Source organism: Balaenoptera physalus (assembly GCF_965194825.1).
Source record: "Balaenoptera physalus genome assembly, chromosome: 2".
In the NCBI taxonomy this organism is placed as follows: Eukaryota; Metazoa; Chordata; class Mammalia; order Artiodactyla; family Balaenopteridae; genus Balaenoptera; species Balaenoptera physalus.
This window is the reverse complement of record NC_138883.1, coordinates 48002683-48027541: the sequence shown is the minus strand read 5'-3', so window position 1 is coordinate 48027541 and position 24859 is coordinate 48002683. Positions and strand designations below refer to the sequence as shown.

Genomic DNA, 24859 nt, shown 5'->3' with positions numbered 1-24859 from the left:
TCACACATCTGGTGTCAGAAGTGTTCTGTGGTGAGAGTGAACAGTTTCCCTTTAAAAGTCACAGTTAACTTTTCTATGCTTCCTGCCCTGGGAACTCCAGCTGCAGGGACCGAGAGGGACAGTAGCCATCTCTCAAAGGAGGAAGGCTAATGAACTAAGAAAGAATAAATGTACACAGAAAGTCAGGGAGACACTAATCTGAAAGAATTCAGTAAACACTGCGTTACTAATCATTCCGTTTTCTGAGGTACAAATTCTAAGTTTAAACTAAATGAAAGGCTCCTGTAGCTATCTAAACCATGATGCATGTGGAAATTTTCCATGATACTCCATGGCAAGTTCAAACACTTTTTGAGAAAAAAATTATGTAATTTCAAATTAGGTTGTTTTAACTTTTTTCTAAAAATAAATATGAGAACCCACCACATAAGCAATTATAAAGACTTAGAAGAATAGGAAAGAAAAAAAAAACACTTGAATTACTTCAATTTTGGTACCTCAGTTTGTGCTAACAGAAAAAAGTTAATAGCTAAATTATGGACATCTATTATATTTGTCAGGCAAAAAAAAAAAAAAAAAAACTTAAACAGAAGATTGAAAAATTAAGTGACACCATAGCCCCAATAGAATGGTTTACAAAATAAAGTTCTAAGCTCCAGAATTTTAAGTAGCTTTTTTCCCCCTGTATTTATAATTTATACAATAATCTGGAATTATCTATACTTCTGTTTATTCTTATGAAAAAAAAGGTAGAAAAAATATTTTTCCAGTTTGGAAAAAGATGGGAAACAATGTAGTATTTTTAGATACTCAGTCTTAGGTCACACGGTTGTAAAATGTTTGTCACTAGTAATTTATTAACATAAGTATCTTTCTACCTTTGCGACTGAAATTCCATAGTCCTGGAGAGGTTTATCCGCCTCATTCAGTTCTTCAAGAAATATAGAGGTACTTGGAGAATCTAAAATAAGAAATGTTTTATGAATGTTTTATGACTTGCCCCTTAGGAAAGATGAATTTTTAAAATTAAAGCCCAAAGCTGCAAACTGAAAAAGAAATATATTAGTTTGCCCAACTAGTATGCAACAACAAATAATCAAGTAACTAAACGAACCTAGTTACATATTTTTGTACCCTTATTTCCTATTGCCTCATTACTCTAATTTCTAATATTTTTATCATGACATAGTTTTACTTTGTAAGTGACCTTAAAAGCTTTCTAAACATAAATTGGATAAATAAATGTTTAATTTAAATGGCACATTTGGCATTACTTTTCCAAGTTTAATACTATATACACAACACACATGTACAAAATTTTCAAAATGATTTTAAAATACCATTTTCAAATCACAATTATATAAGGGAGCCAACAAAAATATGAATTCACTTCATTTACTAATTCCAAGAATAGTATTTTTTAAGGCACCAAAAAACTTAAATGGAACCATGATAATGATAAGTTATGTTCAATAGTTACATTAATTAATTCAGTATAATTAATGGTACAGCTAAAGCAGAGTATTAAACTAAGGCATTACTAATACTATATTTAAAGTTTGAAAACACTTTTAAAATATTTACATGCTAAAAATATCAAAAAGTTTACTTTCAGAAATGATGAAATTCAGATATTATTAACAGCTAATTCTTATCTAGTATTTACTATGGACTAAGCACATGAGTAAAGTCACTTAATCCTCACAATAAATTTATAAAGCACACACTATTTCCTCATTATGGATGACAAAAAAGACACGCGGAGAGGCTAAGTGACTCAACCAAGGTCACACAGCAGGTCAAGTTGCAAAGTCAGGATTTAAACCCAGGCAGGCATATTATAGTAGCAGCGTTAAAGCACATATTATTAATCCTGATAATAAGTTCTCCCTAGCATATTGATTAAACAGCAATAGAAACATCACAAAAATCATATTAGAATATAAAAAATACTTACCAGCTTGACAAAAATAAGCTAAGGTAGCTTTTCCTGGTTGCAATGTACTGAAGAATTTCTGAGGACTCAGCTCTGGTAGAGAGTCTACTGCTGACATATAAAAAATGCACATCATGACAAAAGAGACGCCAACTCTAAGTACACTGAAACTGGAAGACATCATCAGCTGTGGCTGCATATGGGCAGGAGAGTCAATTTTGTTCACCGCTGTGTTGTTGCCCAGGACAATACCTGGCAAGAGTAGGTGTTCAACAGAGTTTTTCTGAATGAATTCATTAAATAAATGAATGAAGTAAAATCTGCAAAAAGAATAATATAAGGCATTACTTCCATGTTTGATTTTGCTAATACTTTACTATTTCCTTCTAGTAAAAACATGAGCGGGGATGATATATAATGACATTGATTTAATAATACTATGAATTTTTGATACTTGCAAAAGATATCAAAGATATCTGGAAAATGCAATACCAAGTATGTTAAGTTTAATAGATACTTATTGGTGTATGCTAAGCTAATTGTCATTTTTAAGGATTCTAAAATTAATTTTCAAACATTATCCAATCCATTTTTTTTAAACTGGGTATTTTATCTTTCTCTATCTAGAGTAGATGTACAATTAATACTCAAATAGCAATTAAAACTACTAACGCGGGACTGAGAGCCAAAATATATGTCTACTACGTTTACATTCTTTTTACTTTAAATCCCCTAGAAGATATCTATTAAAACTATTTAAGAACATTCCTTCTTTATATACATTTAGTAATTCCTAAGACTTAGATTTATTTAAACAGTTTAGAAATTCAAATATCTTTTTCAACTCATATTTTAATTCAATTCTATTTTCTGAACTCAGATTTGCTCTAGATAGCATCCTCTCATCTTCTTTCATGCTGTACTTACTCCCATGCTGTCCTCTGTATCTGCTGTCAATTATCTTTGTCTTAAACTTTTGCTACTTTCAAATTTCTTTTGAACAATTTCTTCTTTCAAGAAGCTTTTCTACTGATGATATATATTATCTACATTTAAAAGAAGACAGTTAAGGAAAATTAGTTTTTATATTAAACATCGTACTTCTAGAAGGTAGATATACCCACAGGTATAGGTGAGAATTTTGTTTTAATTTTAATTTCAGATAGAACCCTTATCTTTTAAACAAAAATCACTATGTCAAAACAGGAGACAGGAGAAAATAGCAAGAATTACTCATAAGGATAGGAGTGGAACTTTTCAGTAAAGAATGAAATGATTAAAGAATAAAAAATTTAGGAAAAAATCATACTAAATTAGACACCTACCATTTCAATGGTGATGAAAGACCATTAACTCTTCAATTTAGCATTTCAGGGGTAATGAGAAAAAATTTACTCTTCAATTTATTGTACAATAGAATTGATAAGCTGAAACTCCATATACTCTGGTCTTTCGATATTATCAATAAGCATATAATAACTCTCCGTAAGGAACAGGTATTCCTAAAACAGGAGCTAATTACTCATTGATTACTTCCTAATAATTCTTTTCACTAGAACTAGTTTATATCAAGCAGTGAACAAATTTGCCATCAACTTTTAATAATGAGCCAAGAGTTCAAAAACTCAAGGAGAATGAGGAGTGAGGACTGAGAGCGGTATATAAAAAGTAATTTCAATAATATAATTAAGAGGTATCCTTGACATTAAAATATTATACATTAAAGCCATTTTAAACCAGCATATTTTAAAGCCACTTTATATTAATGAAAGTGGTATAAAATGAGTCATCCAATATTTTCCTTATATTCTGAGGGAGGGATGCATGCATCCTGAGGCCGAAAGAATATAACATTTGTTACTATATGAAATAACTCCAACCTAATTGAAAGGTTAAACATTTAAGTAAAAGCACAAATGAGAGATCCAAGTATAAATATCTTTTTTCCTGGCCCTGTGGTTACAATTCAGTCATTTAAACACTAAATTGGATACTAAAGTTAACACACTCTTTTCACCTAGAATGTATTTGGTAGAACCAAAGGTCTAACCACACACATTCAATGCTTGAATATTTCCCCACATCCACCTCATTGGACAGATTAGATTATCCATATGAACGTACTATGCATTTCGCCAATTAGAGATGTGGGTGATTATTCAGAGATAGGTACTCAGTAGTAACCTTTGCAGTTTGCTCCATCTTTTGGTAAGTTTGATTATTTAAAAAATTACTTAAAGCAGAGAATACTACATGGGTCAGCTAGAAACACAGCTTACATGGTCATAAGATACACACTGAATAATGATTTAACCAGATCCATAACAACCAGAGTTGAGTGGATGGGGAGACAGAAAGTAAGGGAGCATACAGTCAGGGTGGGAAAAGGGATGAAAGAGAGCTAAATCTTCATTTTTCACGAGACCAAAAGCCAAGTTTATTGGAAATGGAAAGATCAACACCAAAAGAAACTGTGAGCGGTTCAAAGTAATTGCCTCTAAGGAACAAGAAATTGGAGGGGGTAAGATACCAAGGGGAATTTTGAAGCCTTCTAGAACTGACTCTTTTAAACAGTGTACCTTTTCACTTTGACTTAAGAAGAAAAATTATTACTTGTATGTAATCAAATCTTCCATAGCTACTACTCATATTAATCCAATCTACCCCTGTGGTGTCACAAAAAAGTGTTCATTTCACATGCATGGTAATTGAAACGCTTTTTCCCAGAGACATGGTCTCCTCATAAAAATAACTTTAAACAAAGAGAAGGCAAGTGTGGATGGGAAATAGTGAAGAAAGAGAACACCTAGCAAGAACAGAGTTAAAAACAAAGCTACAGAGGGTACTTGGTGACTTTTTTCTCTGGTAATTAGAAAATGGGATAGAAAACAACACTTAATGCTTCCAAATTTAAGTATCAGCACGAAGTGCTGAGTTCCTTGGGGGGAATGTGGCCTTGTTACCTTGGTGTGATGGTTCATCAGTATGGGGTAAACAGTTCCAGTTCTCCTGTCAGGTATACGTAGGATCACACTTAGCTTTCTGCACTTCCCACCACTACTGAAGTTTGAGGCCACCACGTGACTTACCCTGGCCAATAAAATGGGAGTCAAAGTGGCCTGTCTCAGGCAACAGTTTAACAGCTACTGTGTGATATGCCTGGCTTTCTTTTCTTCTGTCATAGTCACTGAAAACACTCAGATGGTGGCTGTTTGTCAGCATGGGTCCCAGATTAAGCACAGCCCAGAGAACCCGCAGCTGGTATGCAATGAGCATATGATATAGGAAGAAATAAACTTTGCTGTCTTAAGCCACTGAGATTGGGAGGTTTTTATTGTAGCATAATCTAGTTTATCTTCACTGGTATACAAACTAGAAGTGAGGTGCTGCCTTAACAAGAACCCCACATACTGGCTCAGGCGCCAAGCAGCAGGAAAGCTGTTCTGGGAGTACTCAAGGAAACTCTCTTCAAAGAAACATAGAGACAAGACCTCAACAAATGATCCATGTTAAGGAGTAACAAAACATTTGATGAAACTGTCGCTACAGTAAGTTGGAGGTGACAAGTACCTAATGAATTTATGAGCATGTACCTAGGTTCATGTGGCTAAAGAACTTATTTATGGCCCTAAGAGAAGAGGCTGGAAGACAGAAATGAGTACTGTGTGATAGTTGCTGTTGATTGTGTTTAACGAAGTATTAAAAGAAAGGTATTCAAAGAAGCACCACCATCCAAAAGACTAGCTGTTCAAAACTTAAAACAATCCTTAAGCCCCCATGCTTGTAGGGTCCGGAAACAAGCTGACAAAACTGCTCAGCCATGGAAAGAAGCCATATTCTCCAAAGCCAACTTCAGGTGGGGACAAAGATAATAAAAATGGAAGGATCTCTTGCAGGGCAAAGCCAAGGACCATAGAGAACTATGCTCCAGGGCATGTGCTAGAATATGAACTGTATGTCACTGGTCCACAATAATGAGATAAACACAGAAATTGCATATAAATGTTTAGAAGCTTTTATCGCAATTTCACACAGTAATTTTGTGTTTGTTGCATCTAATTATTTTTAAATTGGGCTAGTCATTTGATGTGTTTTTTCATTTCATTTTTCTTATAATTTAGAGCCCTAGCAATATCTGCCCAGCAAGATTCCAAAATTGCTACAGTCCAGAGTCTGATATATGTCTTCCATTCTTCTCCTCTCCAAATGGGAACACTTATTATAGTTATCTGTCCCTACACTACTCTACGTATTCAACAGGGTGACGGAGACAGATAATTTATAAAGATAGAGGCTACCAGAGATTATGGCTACTGGGCATTACTCAGAGATCCCAGACTTTGAGCTTGACACAGTGACTGGATGGGATTTAGGGGTTATCTCCACTGGGAAGAACCAATGATGAAGTACATGTAGGAAGGAGAATATCTATTGACAAATAGGGTAGACTGTCCAAATGTTTCTCGTTCTCTACACATGTTAAAATTCTACTCCCCACTTCCTTGAGTTAGGTACGGCCATGACTTGATTTGGCCAATGAAATGTGCAAAGTGACATATGTAACTTCTGGAAGCTTTTAAGAGTTAACATATATGTATCATGAAGCATGACACACTTTTTTCTCTGCTATGATGATTGAAAACACTCAAACCGACGTCTTCTCTGTTAAACCAAGTCTCAGAAAGAGGACAACATGGGGCAAGGTTCCCAGCCTGCTCAGTGTTAACATAAAATAAACGTTACTTTAAATCTCTGAAGATTTAGGGTTGTTATTACAGTATAACCCGACCTAGCCCTATTTGTTTCAGTTAACAGCTAAGAGGAGAGTGACTTGAACATAAATACATATCCTAGATTTTTAAAGCAGTATATTTCAAAGAATTCACAAGAAATTGACCCAATTTCACTTTAGAAAGATTCTGAAAGGGAAGATGACTCTTTAAAATACAACTGTTACCACAACCAGTGCCAATACGAAAAGAAAATGGAAGTCATAGGCAAATGTTTGCCTCTCCTACGCACAGACACCTCCCAACTAAGTGCCGACTCTTAACCTTTGGGGCTGGAAGGAGCCCTCGGTTCTTCAGTATAATGCTCCTGGTGGAACTAATCAGAGTTAGTAGGCAAGATGTAACTTTTGCCTGATCCCTAAACTCTAAACAAGTATGCATGCACAGGTCATTTAAAATTTGGAAAAAATATGTGACATTTAACTAAGGACAAATACAGGAGGATGACAAGCACTGTAAGAATGGATGAGTAAGGCTATAGTACAAAAAGGGCTAAAGCTTGCAAATAAAATGTTAAAGGCAACAAAAGTTTGTTTTGCTCAGCACCAGAATTCTGAGGAAACCCCCAAGGGTAATGATGAGGAAGTACTTCAAGAGAAAAACACTGATCATCTTGCTAGTGAGAGGAGGGGGCAAAGATTTGCCTTTCTGCGCAGGTGGAGCAACTGGCGGCCCTCTTCAGCTAGAGCAATCACACTTTGGGATTGGGTCCTATATATAATAACACTTGGCAAATGGTTCTGCTTTTAAATGTTTGAAAGACCATTGTGCTAGAGTAATCTGCTCTCTCAAAACAACAATATTCAACCATTGTGCATTTGGACATATTTCCAATTTTAGGTTACCCAGGAGCAAGCTTTTCTAGAAGACCCTTGGTTAGTTTCCCCTTTAAAGGCTTAAATTTCCCTTACGATTAAACATAAAACTAATGGTTTCCCCTCTCAAGAAAGAGAGGAAATTAACAACTGTAAACATTAAACAAATTACACCAAGATCTACAGGCATCATTCTCTGGGAAAAGCCACATTTCATATTCTGCAACAAATGGGGCATATAATGCTTACAAAGTTCCTGTAGGAACGTTCTGTCAAAAATTAGCTTGCTTACAGTTTAATGCTGCTTTTAGAGAACAGAACCTGCTCACTGAACCAGCCTCAAATAAAATGTTGATTAGATCTCATCACACTTTACCACTTAAGACCCAAAGGAGGCAATAGAAGGAGTCAACATCTCTCCACTTAAGAGTTCCCTCAAGGGAGTAGGGCAAAATCTTCTACCTGCACCCCCCATATATATGCCCCCAAAAAAGGAAGGAAAAAAAAAAAAAGCGGCTATTCCGATTTGCTATGACACTGGAATAAAAAGTCTCACAAGCAAAGATGTAAAACTAGTATGGGTGCTATCCAAATGTTGTTTCCTCTCACTTTGAGTAGAGAATACAGGAAAAAAAGAAAAACCCCTTCATGGTGAAAATCTATTCGTGACCTGATTCATTGATTACAGAAGATACAAAAATAGGCCATGCCAGAGAATAAGAGGCTTTCCTGATTTTGACAAGTGCCTAAAAGCACATAACTCTGAGTTCGTGCTTAATTTATGGGCTTAAGCACATAACCGCAATCAGTTACCTCACTGGGGCCAGGAGCACTCTGTCCCCTTTCAAATAGAACTGTGTACTTCCCTAACCACATTCCCTATGAATCCATGAGGCAAATGTCTTCAATTCCAATAAAGCTGAGATCCTTCTTTAGAGCGCTGATGTTCGATTAGGACTGTTAACTTCTTACAGCAAGTTGTACCCTACTGTAGGCTGCACAGCACAACCTGCTCAGCTGAATGTTTCACCAGAGGGATCTCCACGTAACAGTGCCAGGCCTAAACATCTGTCACAGTTTGTCAGCACACCTATAAAGAATCCAAAACACACCAGCATCTGGTGCCTGGGTAAACTACTGTCCCACAATCTGGAGCACAAGAGACTTTTACCTTCCCTGCGGATCACTTAGCTAGGAAAGAAAGTAGCAACACTCTTCTTAGAATGGTGAGTTACGAAAGGCCGAGTATTAGCTGCACCAGTAAATGTAGCACTGTCTTTCACAGGGATACTTATTTAGCGATATGCCACCCATCCAAAGGGGAACACAAATTATTCCCTCACCATTTTGCACTACTTTGCTCATTTTATTACCAAACACCCCCCCCAAAAAAGTCAACAAATATTATCTCAGTCCAATATACGTGGGAAGATCTATTTATTCCTCATTTATTTACAGCAGTAACATAATATAGCATGTGTTTTGTATATCTCTGAGCCCTAGAAATAGCGCCACCATCCACCACACAGGGGACTAAGGCTTGAAGGAATACATGTGGAATTTAAGAAGCACAGACTATTCTACCTTTTCCTCTCTAGACATTCATCAAAGACTTAAAATTCTGATTCTGCCGTTTTGCCTAAACTTATGCCCGCAGCATCTTTCCAAATTCTAAGTTTCAAAGACCCACCTTCCCCCCACTCTGAGACGGCTTCCATATCCATCCCACTCTAATTCCACTCTTCCTTCTGGGACATATCCCGAGGGAGGGAGGTTCTTTTACTTAGAGCTCCGTTCAGCCTTCGCCTCATTCTTTGCCCTCTCCCCACAGAAGGGCTCCCGTTTTACTAGCCGCTCACGCTAGGGAAAAAGAAGAAAGTAAAACGTGCCTTAGAAGGATCCAGGTGAGGCCCCTTCTAAGCCAAACTCCAGAGCTGGTCAGTGCTGTCCTTAATGTAGGAGAGCCGCCAGGTCTGAATCCCTGCAGGCATCCCTGCTGTCAGAAACCACAGCCCTCGCCTGCAGGACCCGCGCTGCCACCTACCTATCGAGACCTGAGGACAAGACCTGCGGGCTGGGAGCCGGACGGCTGACCGACAGTTCCCGCCACAAGAAGGATGAGAGGCAGAAGGCGGGCCCATGCCTCGCTTGCCGGGCATCCGCGAACCGCTCCCCCTACCTGCGGGTTCGCAGCGATCCCAACCCTCCGCGCCAGTAGCCTCCACCGCTCAGTGGAGTCAGCCTGCTGAGCAAAAAACAACCGCGAGGCTCCTCCCGGTCCTCGTGGGTCTTACGTGCGGCCTTCCCAGCCAATGGGAAGCGCAGGGGGCGGAGCGACAGCCGCCCCGGTGACAGGCGACAACCGAGCCCGCCCGCAGGCGCGAGCTGGCAGTGCAGTTGCTGGGCCAATCGGCAGCATGGGTGGGGAGTGAAGGGGAGGAGCAAGAGGGGAAAGCTGGCACCCAATCAGAGCTTGGCGTCCTGGAGCGACAGGTCCAGCGGCCTGTGGCCTTCCGAGCGCGGCGCGCAGGGGGCGAGCCCGATTGGGCCAATCGGCGGGAGCCCACGGTGCGGAGCGAGCGCCTCAAATGCTCGGGTTTCTCAGCTGATTGTCTCCAGCCGAGAGTTGTTTTTTGCAGCTACCGAGCCGAGCCGCAGCAGGAGGAGCCGAGACCCCCCGGGCGGGGGGCGGGGAGAGGAGGCGGGGTCCCAGGAGCCGCGGCTGCTCTCCGCGGGGCTCCGGGTCCTGTCACGGCGCTTCCTGGGGTTGGAGGTTGGGGTGGGTGGGGGGTCAGGGAGACATCCTTCTCCCCCTCGACGGCGGCTCCGAGTCCGGCCCCTTGCTTCCCGCGCTCTTTCGCCCGCCCCCTAGCCCCCTCATGAGGGCGTCCGTGCCGGGTCCGGCGGCCGGCCGCGAGCCCTCCACGCCCGGCGGGGGCGGCGGAGGCGCCGCGGTGCCGGGCTCCGTGCAGTTGGCGCTGAGCATCCTGCACGCCCTGCTCTACGCCGCGCTCTTCGCCTTTGCCTACCTGCAGCTGTGGCGGCTGCTCCTGTACCGTGAGCGGCGGCTGAGTTACCAGAGTCTCTGCCTCTTCCTCTGTCTCCTGTGGGCAGCGCTCAGGACCACCCTCTTCTCCGCCGCCTTCTCGCTCAGCGGCTCCCTGCCCCTGCTCCGGCCGCCCGCTCACCTGCACTTCTTCCCCCACTGGCTGCTCTACTGCTTCCCCTCCTGTCTCCAGTTCTCCACGCTCTGTCTCCTCAACCTCTACCTAGCGGAGGTAAGGCGGGAGGACCGGCACGCGGGGCCGGGCGGGAGAGCGGGGCCGCCGAGTTCAACTCGGGCTGAGGACCGGTGGGGGGGGGGGGGTGCGAACCGCGAGAGGCGGACCCGAGAGCAGCCCGGAGGAAACCGAGGCACGCATGGTGTGTGCGCCAGGGTTCTCGTCCTAAACTTAAAAAGCCGATCGGCTCGGCGACTGAGGGGCTTGCGGGGGGTGAGCGAGAGTGTGTTCCGACAACTTGAAACAGCAGGACCAGCCTTTGTTCAGCGTCCTGGCCCTCTAAGGGAAGGTGTCGGTGCCACCGACAAAGTGGCATCGCAAAAAGTAGCAGCCCCGGTAGCTCTGCCGAAGCTGGACTATGTTGAGAGAGGTTGGATGCTGAGGTAGCAGCAGCTCTGCTGAAGCTGGACTGCTGCCAGCCATTACGTCACCAGGCAGAGCTGTTCCTCTGCTATTGTTGCTGCGTTTCTTTTATTAGAAGCTTTATTCTCTCCTGCATCTCCTTTCCCCGGGCTCGATAAGCCTCACACAGATTCCGTTCGATAGTTCTCCGGCGGGGTTAATAAGCAATAACCAATGTCGAGGATCAGTATAAAGACCTCCGTAAAGCCCCGAGTGTGTTTGCCCCAGTTGCTTCATGTTTTGTTTTGGCTATTTATCCTACCTCTTATAGCCTAGTCTTTTTTTTTTTTTTTTTTTGAGCTAATTAAGAGAGAAAATACTAGCTTAACCTGCGCCTCTTGCAGAAACAAACCACCAAACTGTTTTTGCAATAACTTGCTTAATAGCTGGAACCTAATCACACCCCCTTTCTCTTTTATGAAGAATTGCTGGTTGGTTTGCATTGTTCTGCAGCACTTAGGTATTTAACCCATTTCAAACAGGTTTGGGAGTGTAAGGTTGTCAAGCATGTGTGCCAGCTAGTGGTATTTAAGCCACAGAATTTTGAGAATTGCCAAAAAAAAAAAAAAAAATTCCCCTGCCCTCCTCGCAAAAAAAAAAAAAAATCTTGAGGAGGAGAGGAAACAAGGTGACATCATATGCTTAATACTGACTAATATAGAACAATATTGGTCTATGCAGCTAATCCTCTCAAAGGCTTTTGGAGGTGATGAGAATTAACATAGTTCTGAGCAAAAGTAAAAAAAAAACATTTGAGGCAGATTAAGTGTTTATATTCCCTGCGTAAACCAACTCTTTTCTCCCATAATAGCTAGGAAGTAGAATGCATAATTTTAAAAGCACAGTCATAACTTCAGCTTTTTACCACACTAAAAACAACAGTTCAGAGTAGGCAACAAAACTAATTTAGCTTTAATTCCCCATCATTTGGAAGTCCAAGCAATACAATGACAAAAACCCAAACAGTAAGAAGCAGAAGTAAAAAGCATGGGTAATAATAAATCAAATAAACATGCCATAGTCATGTGACTTATTTGAAGATGTTCTGATCTTCTAGTTGTTGTTTAAACTGTTATAACACTTCAATCCTTCATAGTTAAGCTGATACACTGTAATTCCTGACACAATTTCTGATACACTACAGCGACATCTCATCACTAAAGCTTTGTTTAAACTGTTATAACACTTCAATCCTTCATAGTTAAGCTGATACACTGTAATTCCTGACACAATTTCTGATACACTACCAGCAACATCTCATCACTAAAGCTTTGCTCTAGCTTCAGATATAGTTAATTTACCTCAGAGTGACTAGCAGTCCTTAGGCCATGAGTATCAGATAATTTGTTTTTCCCCTATGCATTTTTGACTAACAGAGTCATATTAATGACTCATCGTAAAATAATTGGTGGGCATTTCATAAGGTAGCTAAATACTCTTTTTACTTTTTTCTTGAAATATATAACATAAAGTACATAAAGCTTAAGTATACAGCTAGGTGAAATTTTACATACACTCATGTCACCACCACCAGATTAAAATATACAGCATTTTCAGTGCTCCAGAAGGTCCCCTTGTGCCCTCTCCCAGTCATACCTGTCGCCCTGAGGTAAACACCATGTGACTAAACATTATCACAATAGAAAACATCTATATTTAAGCTCAGAATTCTAAAAGTATACTTCTACGGCATAAACTACACAATATCCAGATTGGGTTTTCAGTCTTTTGATTGCTGTTATTCCAAGCTAGTGATGGAGAATTTAAACGTCTAATAGTCTTCCTGTTAAATGGATCTCTTGTTTGTGTCATGTACTTTTTAAAAAGCAATAAGATTCTATTACCCTAGAAAACGTAATTTGGAAACAAGCTGGACTAAAGTTTTTTTCATTTTGTAGTGTCTCCTAGAAAGAGTGTAGGTTGCTTGTCTATCCTTTTTTTAAATAAAATTAACAATTTTAAGACACATAACTATAACTTGAACAAATTTTCAACCTGTTTAAAAAGAGATATTTTAACCAGAAATCATTCACTAGAAAAAATCCAAAGGAATCTACATTTAAAATAGTATTTGAATTCAAATTTTTATATCAATTTCAAGTAACGGGAAGCACACTTCTTATTGATCATTCTGAATGAATAAAGCTTTCCCAATGAGTTCTTTGTTTTTTCTTTTTTTTTTTTTTCATAAATTTATTTATTTTTGGCTGCATTGGGCCTTCGTTGCTGCGCCCGGGCTTTCTCTGGTTGCGGCGAGCAGGGACTACTCTTCGTTGCGGTGCGCGGGCTTCTCCATGCAGTGGCTTCTCTTGTTGTGGAGCACGGGTTCTAGGTACGCGGGCTTCAGTAGTTGTGGCACGCAGGCTCAGTAGTTGTGGCTTGTGGGCTCTAGAGCACAGGCTCGGTAGTTGTGGCGCACGGGCTTAGTTGCTCCGCAGCATGTGGGATCTTCCTGGACCAGGCCTCGAACCCGTGTCCCCTGCATTGGCAGGCGGATTCTTAACCACTACGCCACCAGAGAAGCCCCCCAGTGAGTTCTTTGTATTATAGCAAAGCGGTAGGGAAAGTCTACATGGTGACAAAAACAAAACTTAACTAAAATTTGACTTTTTTTTAACAAAAGGCCCTTATATATGTTTTAAATAGTTGTGCTTCTTGATTACCAAATCACTCTGTCTTTACTGTCATATTAAATGCCAATTTCATTTTACTTTTGACCTCTTTAAAGTATTTGTTGTGTCCATTTCTCACTAATTAAAAACATCCTAACTTTAAGGACTTAGTTACAAAGAACCATAGAGCAGTGTAAAAATAAAGTTAGTAAAACAACCATTACTACTTTGAATATATTTTGCTAGTTCTTCTAAAAATAAGTTTTCAAAAAGTGAAGACCAGGCTTCCCTGGTGGCACAGTGGTTAAGAATCCACCTGCCAATGCAGGGGACACAGGTTCAAGCCCTGGTCCAGGAAGATCCCACATGCTGGGGAGCAACCAAGCCCGTGCGCCGCAACTACTGAGCCTGCACTCTAGAGCCAGTGAGCACAACTACTGAGCCCACGTGCCTAGAGCCCATGGTTCACAACAAAAGAAGCCACTGCAGTGAGAAGCCCATGCACTGCAAAGAAGAGCAGCCGCCCCTCGCTGCAACTAGAGAAAGCCCGCGCACAGTAACGAAGACCCAACGCAGCCAAAAATAAATAAAATAAAAAATAAATTTATATTAAAAAGAAAGTTAATACTGCCTAAACCACTCTTTCTTTTGTTGACTACACTTGAATGGAATTCAGATGAGGGGGAGTAACCCTTTCTGAAATAATTAGATTTACCATACTTAACCTCTGGAAGCAGATAGTTGGAAAAAAAAAAAAAAAAAAGCAAAAACCTGTACACTAAGTTAAAAACACCTATTGAACTTTTCCGGCATGATTAATAGAACATGTACTTTACCAGAGAACGGTTCACACTCCTGTATGTTTAACAGAGAAGGTTTCAGTCTTTAAAACAAATTATGTGATAAAACATGCTACCTACCATTGGAACAAGTAAAAGGACTAAAAATGAGTGTTGATAGTATACTATCTTTGGAGTATTGTTGATGCGTGCCAAAATCAATGAGTTCATCTCCAAGACCCATAGTGACATTTTTCTTGCAATTTTGTAAAATGAGTGCCAGTTGCTTAATTGGGATAAAATGCAGTGACTAAATCACAATGCCAAAACAGCTAGGAAAATTAAATTCAGAGTCTTAACTCTTACATTCAAGGATGCTATCATTGTCCCTGACATTGGATATATTCTTACAAACATTGATGGAATGTCAAATAACATGGAGTGCAACTTAACAGGTACTTTGGTTTTGTTGTAATGTTCTGTGATATCTCACAAAAGTATTTCTACCACCTAAAATAGAAACTCCTTAAGGATAAGAAGTTATTTTATCATACTTTAATCTCATAGAACAACGGTGAATATATTTTTGAATGAAAATCTTGAAAAGGCTAAACTCTTGAAAATATTTAGCTATCTAAAATTTAAGAGTTAATTTTGATGAATATATGAGGTAAATTATTTGTGTACTTTCTGGGATCTTTATATTTTCTGCTTAAAAGATTGCTTATGATATGAATGCTAAGATTCTCTTAGGTTTTCTTGGTTTAGTTAGTTACTTCTGATTACTACAGGTAAAATCTTACTAATGAAGCCACTTTAATATATTAGAGTTTTGCTTAGCAAAACTATTCTTATATCATGGCAAATGGCCCATGATAATTAGGGCTTTGCTAATTTGATTTCAACAAATTCTATTAAACAGAAAAGTCTGCAGAACAAGCAAGTCTCACATCATGAGTCAGTTACTATTTACTGGAAATCGTGGTTTTGTCAATGTTGGGTTTTTATCCATAACTGTGATTATGAACTGTTTTTATCCAAATCTTCTAAACTCTTCCATCCATTAACTTGATTCTGTTTTTCCTGAGATCATCTGTGAAGCAAGAGTTTGAGATACAATTCCATGGCAAAGACCTGATTACAGTGCCTTACATTCTATGTGATTTAATATTTTCAAAGCACTTCATAACAGTTGTCTTCATAATGCCTATGAAATAGGTAGATATAAACAAGGTGTGATTTGTCCAAGGTTTTATGGCTAATATAATATGTATCAGAAATGAGACTACTGCATAGCCCACAGGCTATAAAGTCTTGTCAAGTGATCGCTCCCTATGAACTTTTCTGAATACCATTAACACTGTTTATTATTTAGTGCTCACTATTTAACTTGCTTTCCCATTTTCCACCATTTCAAACCTTTTCCACTCTCCAGAAAACTTTTTTCCTCCTTCATACTCAGCATATGACCCTCGCCTCCTAGTTTATAGAAATAGAAACCAGGGCCATCTGGCTGAACAGAGATTCAGAGAAATGCCTTAAAATGCTACAGAGAGCATTTAATCCCTTTCAATGAATGATTGAGCTGGTAAGTGAGGAAGTTCCTCAGAGACAAGAAACCACAAAAAAAGAAGTGAATATGAAATTATAAAATACCACACAGATGTTTGTCTTGGGTTTGGGGGTAGTTGCTAGCTGCTTCCTGCTAACCTAAAGCCTGGATTTAAATGTGCTGGGGTTCTGAAGAGGTGACATAGGAGGCAATACCTTGTGGCGAGGTCTAATCCAAGAATTCATCCCCTCCAACTTAATGCCAGGACTCTTGGAACACACATCTTCAGTGGATGAATTATGGGAAAAATAAGCAGGTCCTCAGAGGTTGGTGGTGGGATTTATGTTTGTCTCTGCCTTGGCTCTGGGTGAAGGAGGTACAAATTGAGGAAAGAAATGTCTTCTCTGAAAATGCATAACAAGCTTATTCTCACACAAGTTTGAAGCCTGAAATCACACTTCTGTGATTTTAGAGGGGGAAAAATCCTGGCTTGGTGGTAACCTCAAGGACCTGGAAGGAGCAAATGCAAATAATCTGTTGAGGAGTGTACTATACTCCCAGAATCCTGACAAATAAAATTTGAAGGAACATGAGCTCAAAATGAAAAATCACTCTAGGGACTCTTCCCTGCAAAGATTGAAGATGTCAGAATTATCAGATAGATTGTATAAAATATTCACTTACCTGATTTAAGTAAGTAAACACTGGTGATATATGATAAAGAAATAATCAAAATTGACTAGGCACATTTGGAAAAAAATCATTTTTTAAATGAAAAATACAATTAAATTTAGAAACTGAAATGAACTGAACAGACTAAATAGCTAAAAAGAAATCATTAAACTCAAAGATCTGAGGAAAAAAATCACCCAGAATATAGCCCAGAGAAATAAAAGATGGAAATAAGAACAAGAGATTAAGAGAGAATGAAGATATAATGAGCAGGTCCAGTGTATATCTAATTAGAATTTCAGAGAAATTATTTAAAAGAATAATGACTTAGAGTTTTCCCAACTTTATGAAAGATGCCAAATTTCAAATTCAGAGAGCCCAAAAAACCCAAGACAGGTTAAAAGAAAATGAACAAAGAGTAAAACCTCAAAATACCAAAGACAAAATGTTTTTAAAACAATTAGAGATAATATTACCAACAAAGGAATGAAAGTTAGTTTTTGTTGGCATTTCATTAACAACTAAGGAATCCAGAAGATGGTGAAACATCCTGAAAATGCTGAGAGAAAATAACCAGCAAAATTCTACCCACAATAAAACTATCAATAATAAGGGTGAAATAAAAGCCAAGTTGGGAGTGACATCAGCAAGATGGTGATGGACCCTCCATTCCCCTGAAAACATACTGATCAGCAACAAGTCAGAAATTCCCTTCGTGATAAATCCAGAAACGAATTGAAAGGCTCCTGCACTGCAGGTGAACACAAAACAAGAATCACCAAAACCAGTAGGGAGATTTGGGACAGACTCTCGTCAGAGTCCCTGACCCCAGCACAGTGCCATAAAATTGGGAAGAGACCTCCTAGGTCTCAGCTTCTCCCAGAGGAGGGAAGGGGTTAGTTCACATGTCCAGCACCCCAGCTTTTCTTAGGGGGCTTCCCAGAGATCAGGCTTCTGTCTTGCCAGTCTTAGAACTCTGATGGGTTCAGTACAGTTTAGACACCTGGAGGCGAATGGAGACAGCAATTTGAACTGGCAGACAACATAGCTCCCCTGCTTCCTCAGCACAGAACGAGCAAACCAGAACTACAGCTTCCTGCTACTCCCTGAGGAGGGAAAGAGTTGGTAGAGGCCCCCAAAGTCTCTGGACAAGTTGATTGGTGACAGTGTTCTACTGTCCAATGCCAGTCCATGAAGATTGGGAGAGGTACCTATTTTGTCTAATGCACAGACAGTAATGCAGAGAGTTGAGAAAAATGAAGAATCAGGCAGAGATGTTTCAAACAAAGCAAGATAAATCTCCGGAAACCCTAATGAAACAGAGGTATATAATTTACCTGACAGAGAATTCAAAATAACTGTCATAAAGATGCTAACTACAGGCAAGAGAACGAAGCATGAGAAATTTCCAACAGAGATAGAAAATGTTAAGGGAATTCCCTGGCGGTCCAGTGGTTAGGACTTCACTCTTCCACTGCAGGAGGCATGGGTTCAAACCCTGGTAGGGAAACTAAGATCCCACAAGCCACACAGCACAGCCAAAAAAAAAAATAGTACAAAACAGAAATCATGGAGCTGAAGAACATGAAAACTGAAGTGAAAAATTCACTTGAGCAGTTCATCAACAGACTAGATATCAAACAGGATCAGTGAACTTGAAGACAAGTCACTGGAAATAATTTAGTCAGAAAAGAAAAAGGAATGAAAAAGAATGAACAAAACTAAAGGGACTTACAGTGCACCATCAAACAGATCAATATACACAGTGAATCCCAGATAGAGAAGAAAGTACCAGAAAGCTTATTCGATGATGATGATAATGATGACTGAAAAATTCCCAAAACTGGAGTAGAAAATGGACATCCAGATACAAGAAGTCAAAAGAATACAAAGAAACCCACACCAAGACACATTATAATCAAATTATCAGAAGTCAAAGGCCTTTGAATTTTGAAGGCAGAGTAGGAAGAGACTTGTCACATACAGGGGAACCCCTACAAGACTATAAGAAATTTTTCAGCAGAAATTTTGCAGGCCAGAAAAAGAGCGGGATAATCTTATTAAAGTGCTAAGAGAAAGCAACAACAACAACAAAATGCCAAGTAAGAATAACATACTCTGCAAAACTAGCCTTCAAAAAATAGAGAGCTTATGACCTTCCCAGATAAACAAAAGCTGAAGGTCCCACTAGACCTGTCTTATAAGAAATGCTAAAGAGAGTTCTTCAGGTTGAAACAAAATGATGCTAAAAAGTAACACAGTAGCATAAGTATGAAACTCATTGATAAAGACGAATATATAGACAAATACAGAATATTGTATTACTATAATGGTGGTGGGTAAATCACTTTTAATTCTAGTATAAAAGTTAAGAATAAATATTAAAATAACTATAAAGATATTAAAAGATACACAAAATAAACAGATGTAAATTATGACAACAATAAAATGTTGGAGGGTGGGTGGAAGAAGTTTAAGTGTAGAGTTTTTGTATGCAGTTGAATTTATCAGCTTTAAAAAGACTGTTTCATAAGATATTTTTTGTAAGCCTTACGGTAACCACGCACATGGACATACACCACACACACACTATAGAAGTTACACAAAATTAAAATGGAAAATAATCAAAGTATATCAATATGAAAAAAATTAACAAAACAGGAAGACAGCAAGAGAGGAAATAACAGACCAAAGAACTACAAAGCTAATAGAAAAACGTCAACAAAATAGCAATATAAATTGTTTCTTTCCAGTAAGTACTTTAAATGTAAATTGATTAAACTCCCCAATCAAATGACATAAGAGTTGCTGAATGGACTAAAAATATGAAAGACCCAACTGTATGCTGTCTACAAGAAACTCACTTTCGATTTAAGGGTACACATAGACTGAAAGTAAAAGGATGGAAAAAGATACTATGCAAATAGTAACCAAAAGGATGCAGGGGTTGCTTTAGTTAGACAAAATAGACTTTAAGTCAAAAACTGTCATAGAGGCAAAGAAGGACATTATATTATTATATTATGAAAGGTCAATCCACCAGGAAGATATAACAATTATAAATATGCATCCAACATCAGAGTACCTAAACATATAAAACAAATATTGACAGAACTGAAGGGAGAAATAAGACAGTAACACCATAACAGTAAGAGACTTCAATGCCCCACTTTCAATAACGGATAGAAAATCCAGACAGAAGATCAATAAAGAAACCAAGCACTTGAGCAACATTATGGACCAAATGGCACTGACAGACATATGTAGAACATTTCACACAACAGCAGCAAAATACACATTCTTCTCAAGCACACATGGATCTTGCTCCAGGGTAGATTGCATGTTAGGTCACAAAATAAGTCTTAGCACATTTAAGAAGATTAAGATCATACAAAGTATCTTTTCTGATTACAGTGGAATGAAACTAAAACTCAATAGCAGAAGTAAAACTGGAAAATTTACAACTATGTGGAAATTAACACACTGTTGAACAACCATTGGGTCAAAGAAGAAATCAAAAAGGAAATTAGAAAATATGTCTTGACAAAACACAGCATTCCCAAAATTATGGGTTCCAGCAAAAGCAGTACTAAGAGAGATTTCCATAGTGATAAGCACCTACATTTAAAAAGAAGAAAGATCTCAGATGAACAGCCTAACTTTACACCTCAAGGAGCTGGAGAAAAGAACAAACTAAGCCCAAAATTAGCAGAAGGAAGGAGAAAACAAAGATCAGAGCAGAAATAAACAAAATAGAGAATTAAAAAACAATAGAAAAAAAATTGATGAAACTAAGTTAGTTTTTTGAGAAGCTAAATAAAATTGACAAACTCTTAGCTAGACAATTAAGAAAAAAAGACAAAATAAGTAAAAGCAGAAATGAAAGAAGAGACATTACAACTGATGCCACAGAAAGAAAAAGGATCATAAAAGACTACTATAAGCAGTTATATACCAACAAGCTGAATAAGCGAGAAGAAATGGATAAATTCCCATAAACATACAACCTACCAAGACTGAATCATGAAGAAACAAAGTATGAACAGACCTATAACTAGTATGGAGATTGAATCAGTAATCAAAAAGCTCCCAATAAAGAAAAGTCCAGACCCAGATAGCTTCACTGGAGAATTCTACCAAATATTTAAAGAGTTAATGTCAGTTATTCTCAAACATTTCCAAACAAATTGAAGAGGAGAGAAGACTTCCCAACTAGTTCAATGAGGCCAGCATCACCTTGATACTAAAGCGGAAGATACCACCTGAAAACAAAACTACAGGCCAGTATTCCTGATGAATACAGATGCAAAAGTCCTCAACAAAATACTAGCAAACTGAATCCAACAGCACATTAAAAGTATTATACACCATGACCAAGTGGGAATTACCCCTGAGATATATGGATGGTTCAAGAAAATCAATTAATGTAATATACCACATTAACAGAACAAAAGATAAGTCACATCTTTACAATAGATGCAGAAAAGGCATTTGACAAAATTTAACACCCTTTCATGATAAAAGCTCAGCAAACTAAGACTAGAAAAAAATTACTTCAGTGTAACAAAAAAAAAAGCTACAGCTAACATCATTTTTTTTTAATGTCTTGAGATATTTTCTAATTTCCCTTTTGCTTTCTTCTTTGACCCAATGGTTCTTCAGGAATGTGTTGTTTACTTTTCTAGTTTTACTTATGCTCTTAGAAAATATGAAGAATATAAAAAATATGCAAGGAAATAACAAAAAATGCCAGTCATTGAGTATAATTTCTTTTTATTTCATGGAACACTTTTAGAAATTGACAACATACTAGAGCATGAAAGCAACACTTAACAAATTAGAGGCAGTGTGACTGAGAGTACATCTCAACCACTTACTGGCTCTGCCTATGTCCCATTTCCAAAAATGGATAATAATAATGCATACTCCATAGGGTTATTGTGAGGACTAACTGATACTAAAATCAGAAAAAATAATTATAAAAATAACTGCAGGGAGCTATAGTCAATATCCTGTCATAAACCATAATGGAAAAGGGTATGAAAAAGAATATATATGTATAACTGAATCACTTTGCTATACAGCAGAAATTAACACAACATTGTAAATCAACTATACTTCAAAAAAATTTTTTTTTAAATAATTACAAATATCTCTCACGAACATAGATTCAAAAATCCTTGACAAATCAAATCCAAATATATAGATAAAGGATAACATATCATGACCAAATATGTTTCATCCCAAGAATACAACATTGGCTTAACATTCAAAAATCAATGTAATAAACCATATTTGCAGTGTAGTGGAGAAAATCATATCATCTCAATAGATACAGAAAAAGAATTTGACAAAATTCAACAACCATTCATGATTTTTTAAAAAAATCAACTTTTAGCAAACTAAGAACAGAAATTCCTCAATCTACTAAAGAGCATCTACAAAAATACCTATAGCCAACATAATACTTAATGATGAAAGACTGAAAGATTACTCCCTAGGCAAGAGGGAGGTACTTCACTTCTTGTCCTAGCCATTGTGCTGGAGGTTCAGCCATTGCAACAAGGTAAGGAAAAAAAGACAAACATTAGAAAGAAAGAAGTAAAATTGTCTTTATTTGTAGGTGACATGATTGAGGAAAAAATTTTAATGAACCTACAAAAATCAACTAGAGGTAATAAGTGAATTTAAGAAGTTTGCAGGATAAAACTATTTCATATACTAGCAGAAAACAATTGAAAAAAGAAATATAAAAACAATTCCATTTATGATAGTGCCCCACCCCAAATTAAAATATTTATGAATAAATGTAATAATATATGTGCAATATCTTTACAATGAAAACTACAAAACTACTGAGAGAAATTAAAGAAGGCCTAAGTAAATGGCAAAAATACCCTGGAAGACCCATTATTTTTAAGATGTCACTTCTCCCCTAAATTGATATATACATTCAATGCAATCCCAATTAAAATATTAGCAGGAGTTTTTGGTAGCAGTTGCCAAGATTATTTTTAAATGTATGTGGAAATACAAAGCATTTAGAATAGCAGAAACAATTTTGAAAAAGAAAACCAAAGTTGGATGATCACACTACCTGATTTCAAGACTTCCTGTAAAGCTATAGTAATTGAGACATTGTAATACTACGGAAAAGATAGACATATAGATCAATGGAGAAGAAATGAGAATGCAGAATTAGACCCACACATATATAGTCAATAGACTTTTTACAAAGGTGCCCGGGTAATTGAGTGAGGAAACGAACATTTTTTTCAATAAGTGGTTCTGAAATAATTGGGGATCCATATGGGGAAGAATGAATACTGATTCTTACGTCACACCATACTTAGAAATCTACTTGCTATGGATCATAGACCTAAATGTAAAAGCTAAAACTCGTAGAAGAAAATCTTCATTACTTTGTAGGAGCCAAACATTTCTTAGGAAACAAAAAGCATGAACCAAAATTGACAAACAAGACTTTATCAAAATAAAATCTTGTTTTTTGCAAAACAGATAATGATTTGCAGCACATGTATCTGGCAAAGTACTTGTATCCAGAATATATGAAGAACTCTTACAACTCAACAGTAAGAAAATCCAATAAATATGGGCAAAATATTTTAACAGACACTTCACAAAAGAAGATGTATGCGTGGCCAAGAAGCACACGAAAAGATGCTCATGATCATTAGTCATCAGGAAAATGAAAATTACAACAATGAGATACCATTAAATATTGACTAGAAAGACTAAAATTAAAAAGATTATACCAAGTATTGACAAAAATGTGTATTAATAAGAAAGTATACCCTGATGATAGGAATATAAAGTTTTACAACCACTTTGGAAAGCAGTTGGACAGTTTTTGAAAAGTGAAACGTCATAAAACAGCTGTTAAAGTCCTAGAGGCCCAAGAGAAACAAAAGCATATGTCCATACAAAAACTTGAATGTGAATGTTCGTAGTAGCTTTATTCACAATGGCCCAAAACTGAAATTAACCCAAATATCCATAAAAAGCAAAGGGATAAACAAAATATGGTATATCCATACAAACGGGTATACTTTGCAGTAAGAAAGAAACGTGCTAGTGATAAACACAACAACATGGATGTATCTAAAAAATCAGTATGTAGAATGAAAGAAGCCAGACAAAAATGAGCTCACACTATGTCATTACATTTATATTAAATTTTAGAAAACGCAGGCTAACCTATAGTCACAAAAAGTGGATTACCTATTGCTTGGGGCCTGGGGCAGGATGAAATTTAGTGGGTGTGGAAAGATTCTGTATTTGATTGCAATGGTGGTTTCACAGGTTGCAAAAGTATGACAAAACTCATCAAATTGTACACCCACATACATATATTATACCTCAATGAAATTGATTCCCCCTGCAAAAACAAAAACAAACAAACAAAAAGAGTGCAGAGGTTTGAAATATAATCTGAGAATAAAACCTAAAGTGAGGAAGAATGTAAAAAGTGTAGCCCCGTCACTTAGCAGCTCTGTGTAACTTCATAAAGTTATATGGGTAAATGACATAACCTCTCTATGCCTATTTCCTCATTTATAAAAATGAGCTCACACTATGTCATTACATTTATATTAAATTTATAAATTACATTATAAATTAAATTTATAAAAATGAGAATAATAATAGTACTTACCTCATAGAATCATTGTGAGGAGTGAAGTATATAATTCATATAAAATCTTTAGAGTGGTACCTGCCAAATGGTGTTGATTGTTAGCTATTAATATTAAATTTCAAGGGCTTCCCTGGTGGTGCAGTGGTTGAGAATCCGCCTGCTAATGCAGGGGACACGGGTTCGAGCCCTGGTCCGGGAAGATCCCACATGCCGCGGAGCAACTAAGCCCGTGTGCCACAACTACTGAGCCTGCGCATCTGGAGCCTGTGCTCTGCAGCAAGAGAGGCCGCGATAGTGAGAGGCCCGTGCACCGCGATGAAGAGTGGCCCCCGCTTGCCACAATTGGAGAAAGCCCTCGCACAG

At 38.0% G+C, this 24859-nt stretch overlaps 2 protein-coding genes and 1 long non-coding RNA gene across 8 annotated transcripts in view; 2 read left to right on the top strand and 1 right to left on the bottom strand.

Annotated features, from left to right (window-relative positions):
* Positions 1-9811, bottom strand: part of TXNDC16 (thioredoxin domain containing 16) — a 120032-nt gene extending 110221 nt beyond the window's left edge. For 4 of the 6 annotated variants that reach the window (XR_014260243.1, XM_082448399.1, XM_082448398.1 and 1 more), the window contains exons 1-4: positions 9586-9781; positions 2864-2982; positions 1958-2256; positions 879-961 (exon numbers count right to left, since the gene is read on the bottom strand). Coding sequence is in view for 5 of the 6 variants with exons in the window: in XM_082448399.1 (XP_082304525.1) it covers positions 879-961; positions 1958-2135 (261 nt within the window). In the remaining variant the exon portion in view is untranslated. Of the gene's footprint in view, positions 1-878; positions 962-1957; positions 2257-2863; positions 2983-9585 lie in introns of all 6 variants that reach the window. The other 2 variants (XM_082448397.1, XM_082448396.1) reach the window with 2 other exon arrangements.
* The window catches only part of LOC309654456, a 354889-nt gene that overhangs the window by 280110 nt on the left and 49920 nt on the right, over positions 1-24859 (top strand). The window lies entirely within an intron of this gene.
* GPR137C (G protein-coupled receptor 137C) overlaps positions 10376-24859 on the top strand; it is a 64404-nt gene continuing 49920 nt past the window's right edge. The window contains exon 1 of the mRNA XM_082448410.1: positions 10376-10819. Within this exon, the coding sequence (XP_082304536.1) occupies positions 10421-10819 (399 nt within the window). The 5' untranslated portion in view covers positions 10376-10420. The remainder of the gene's footprint in view (positions 10820-24859) is intronic.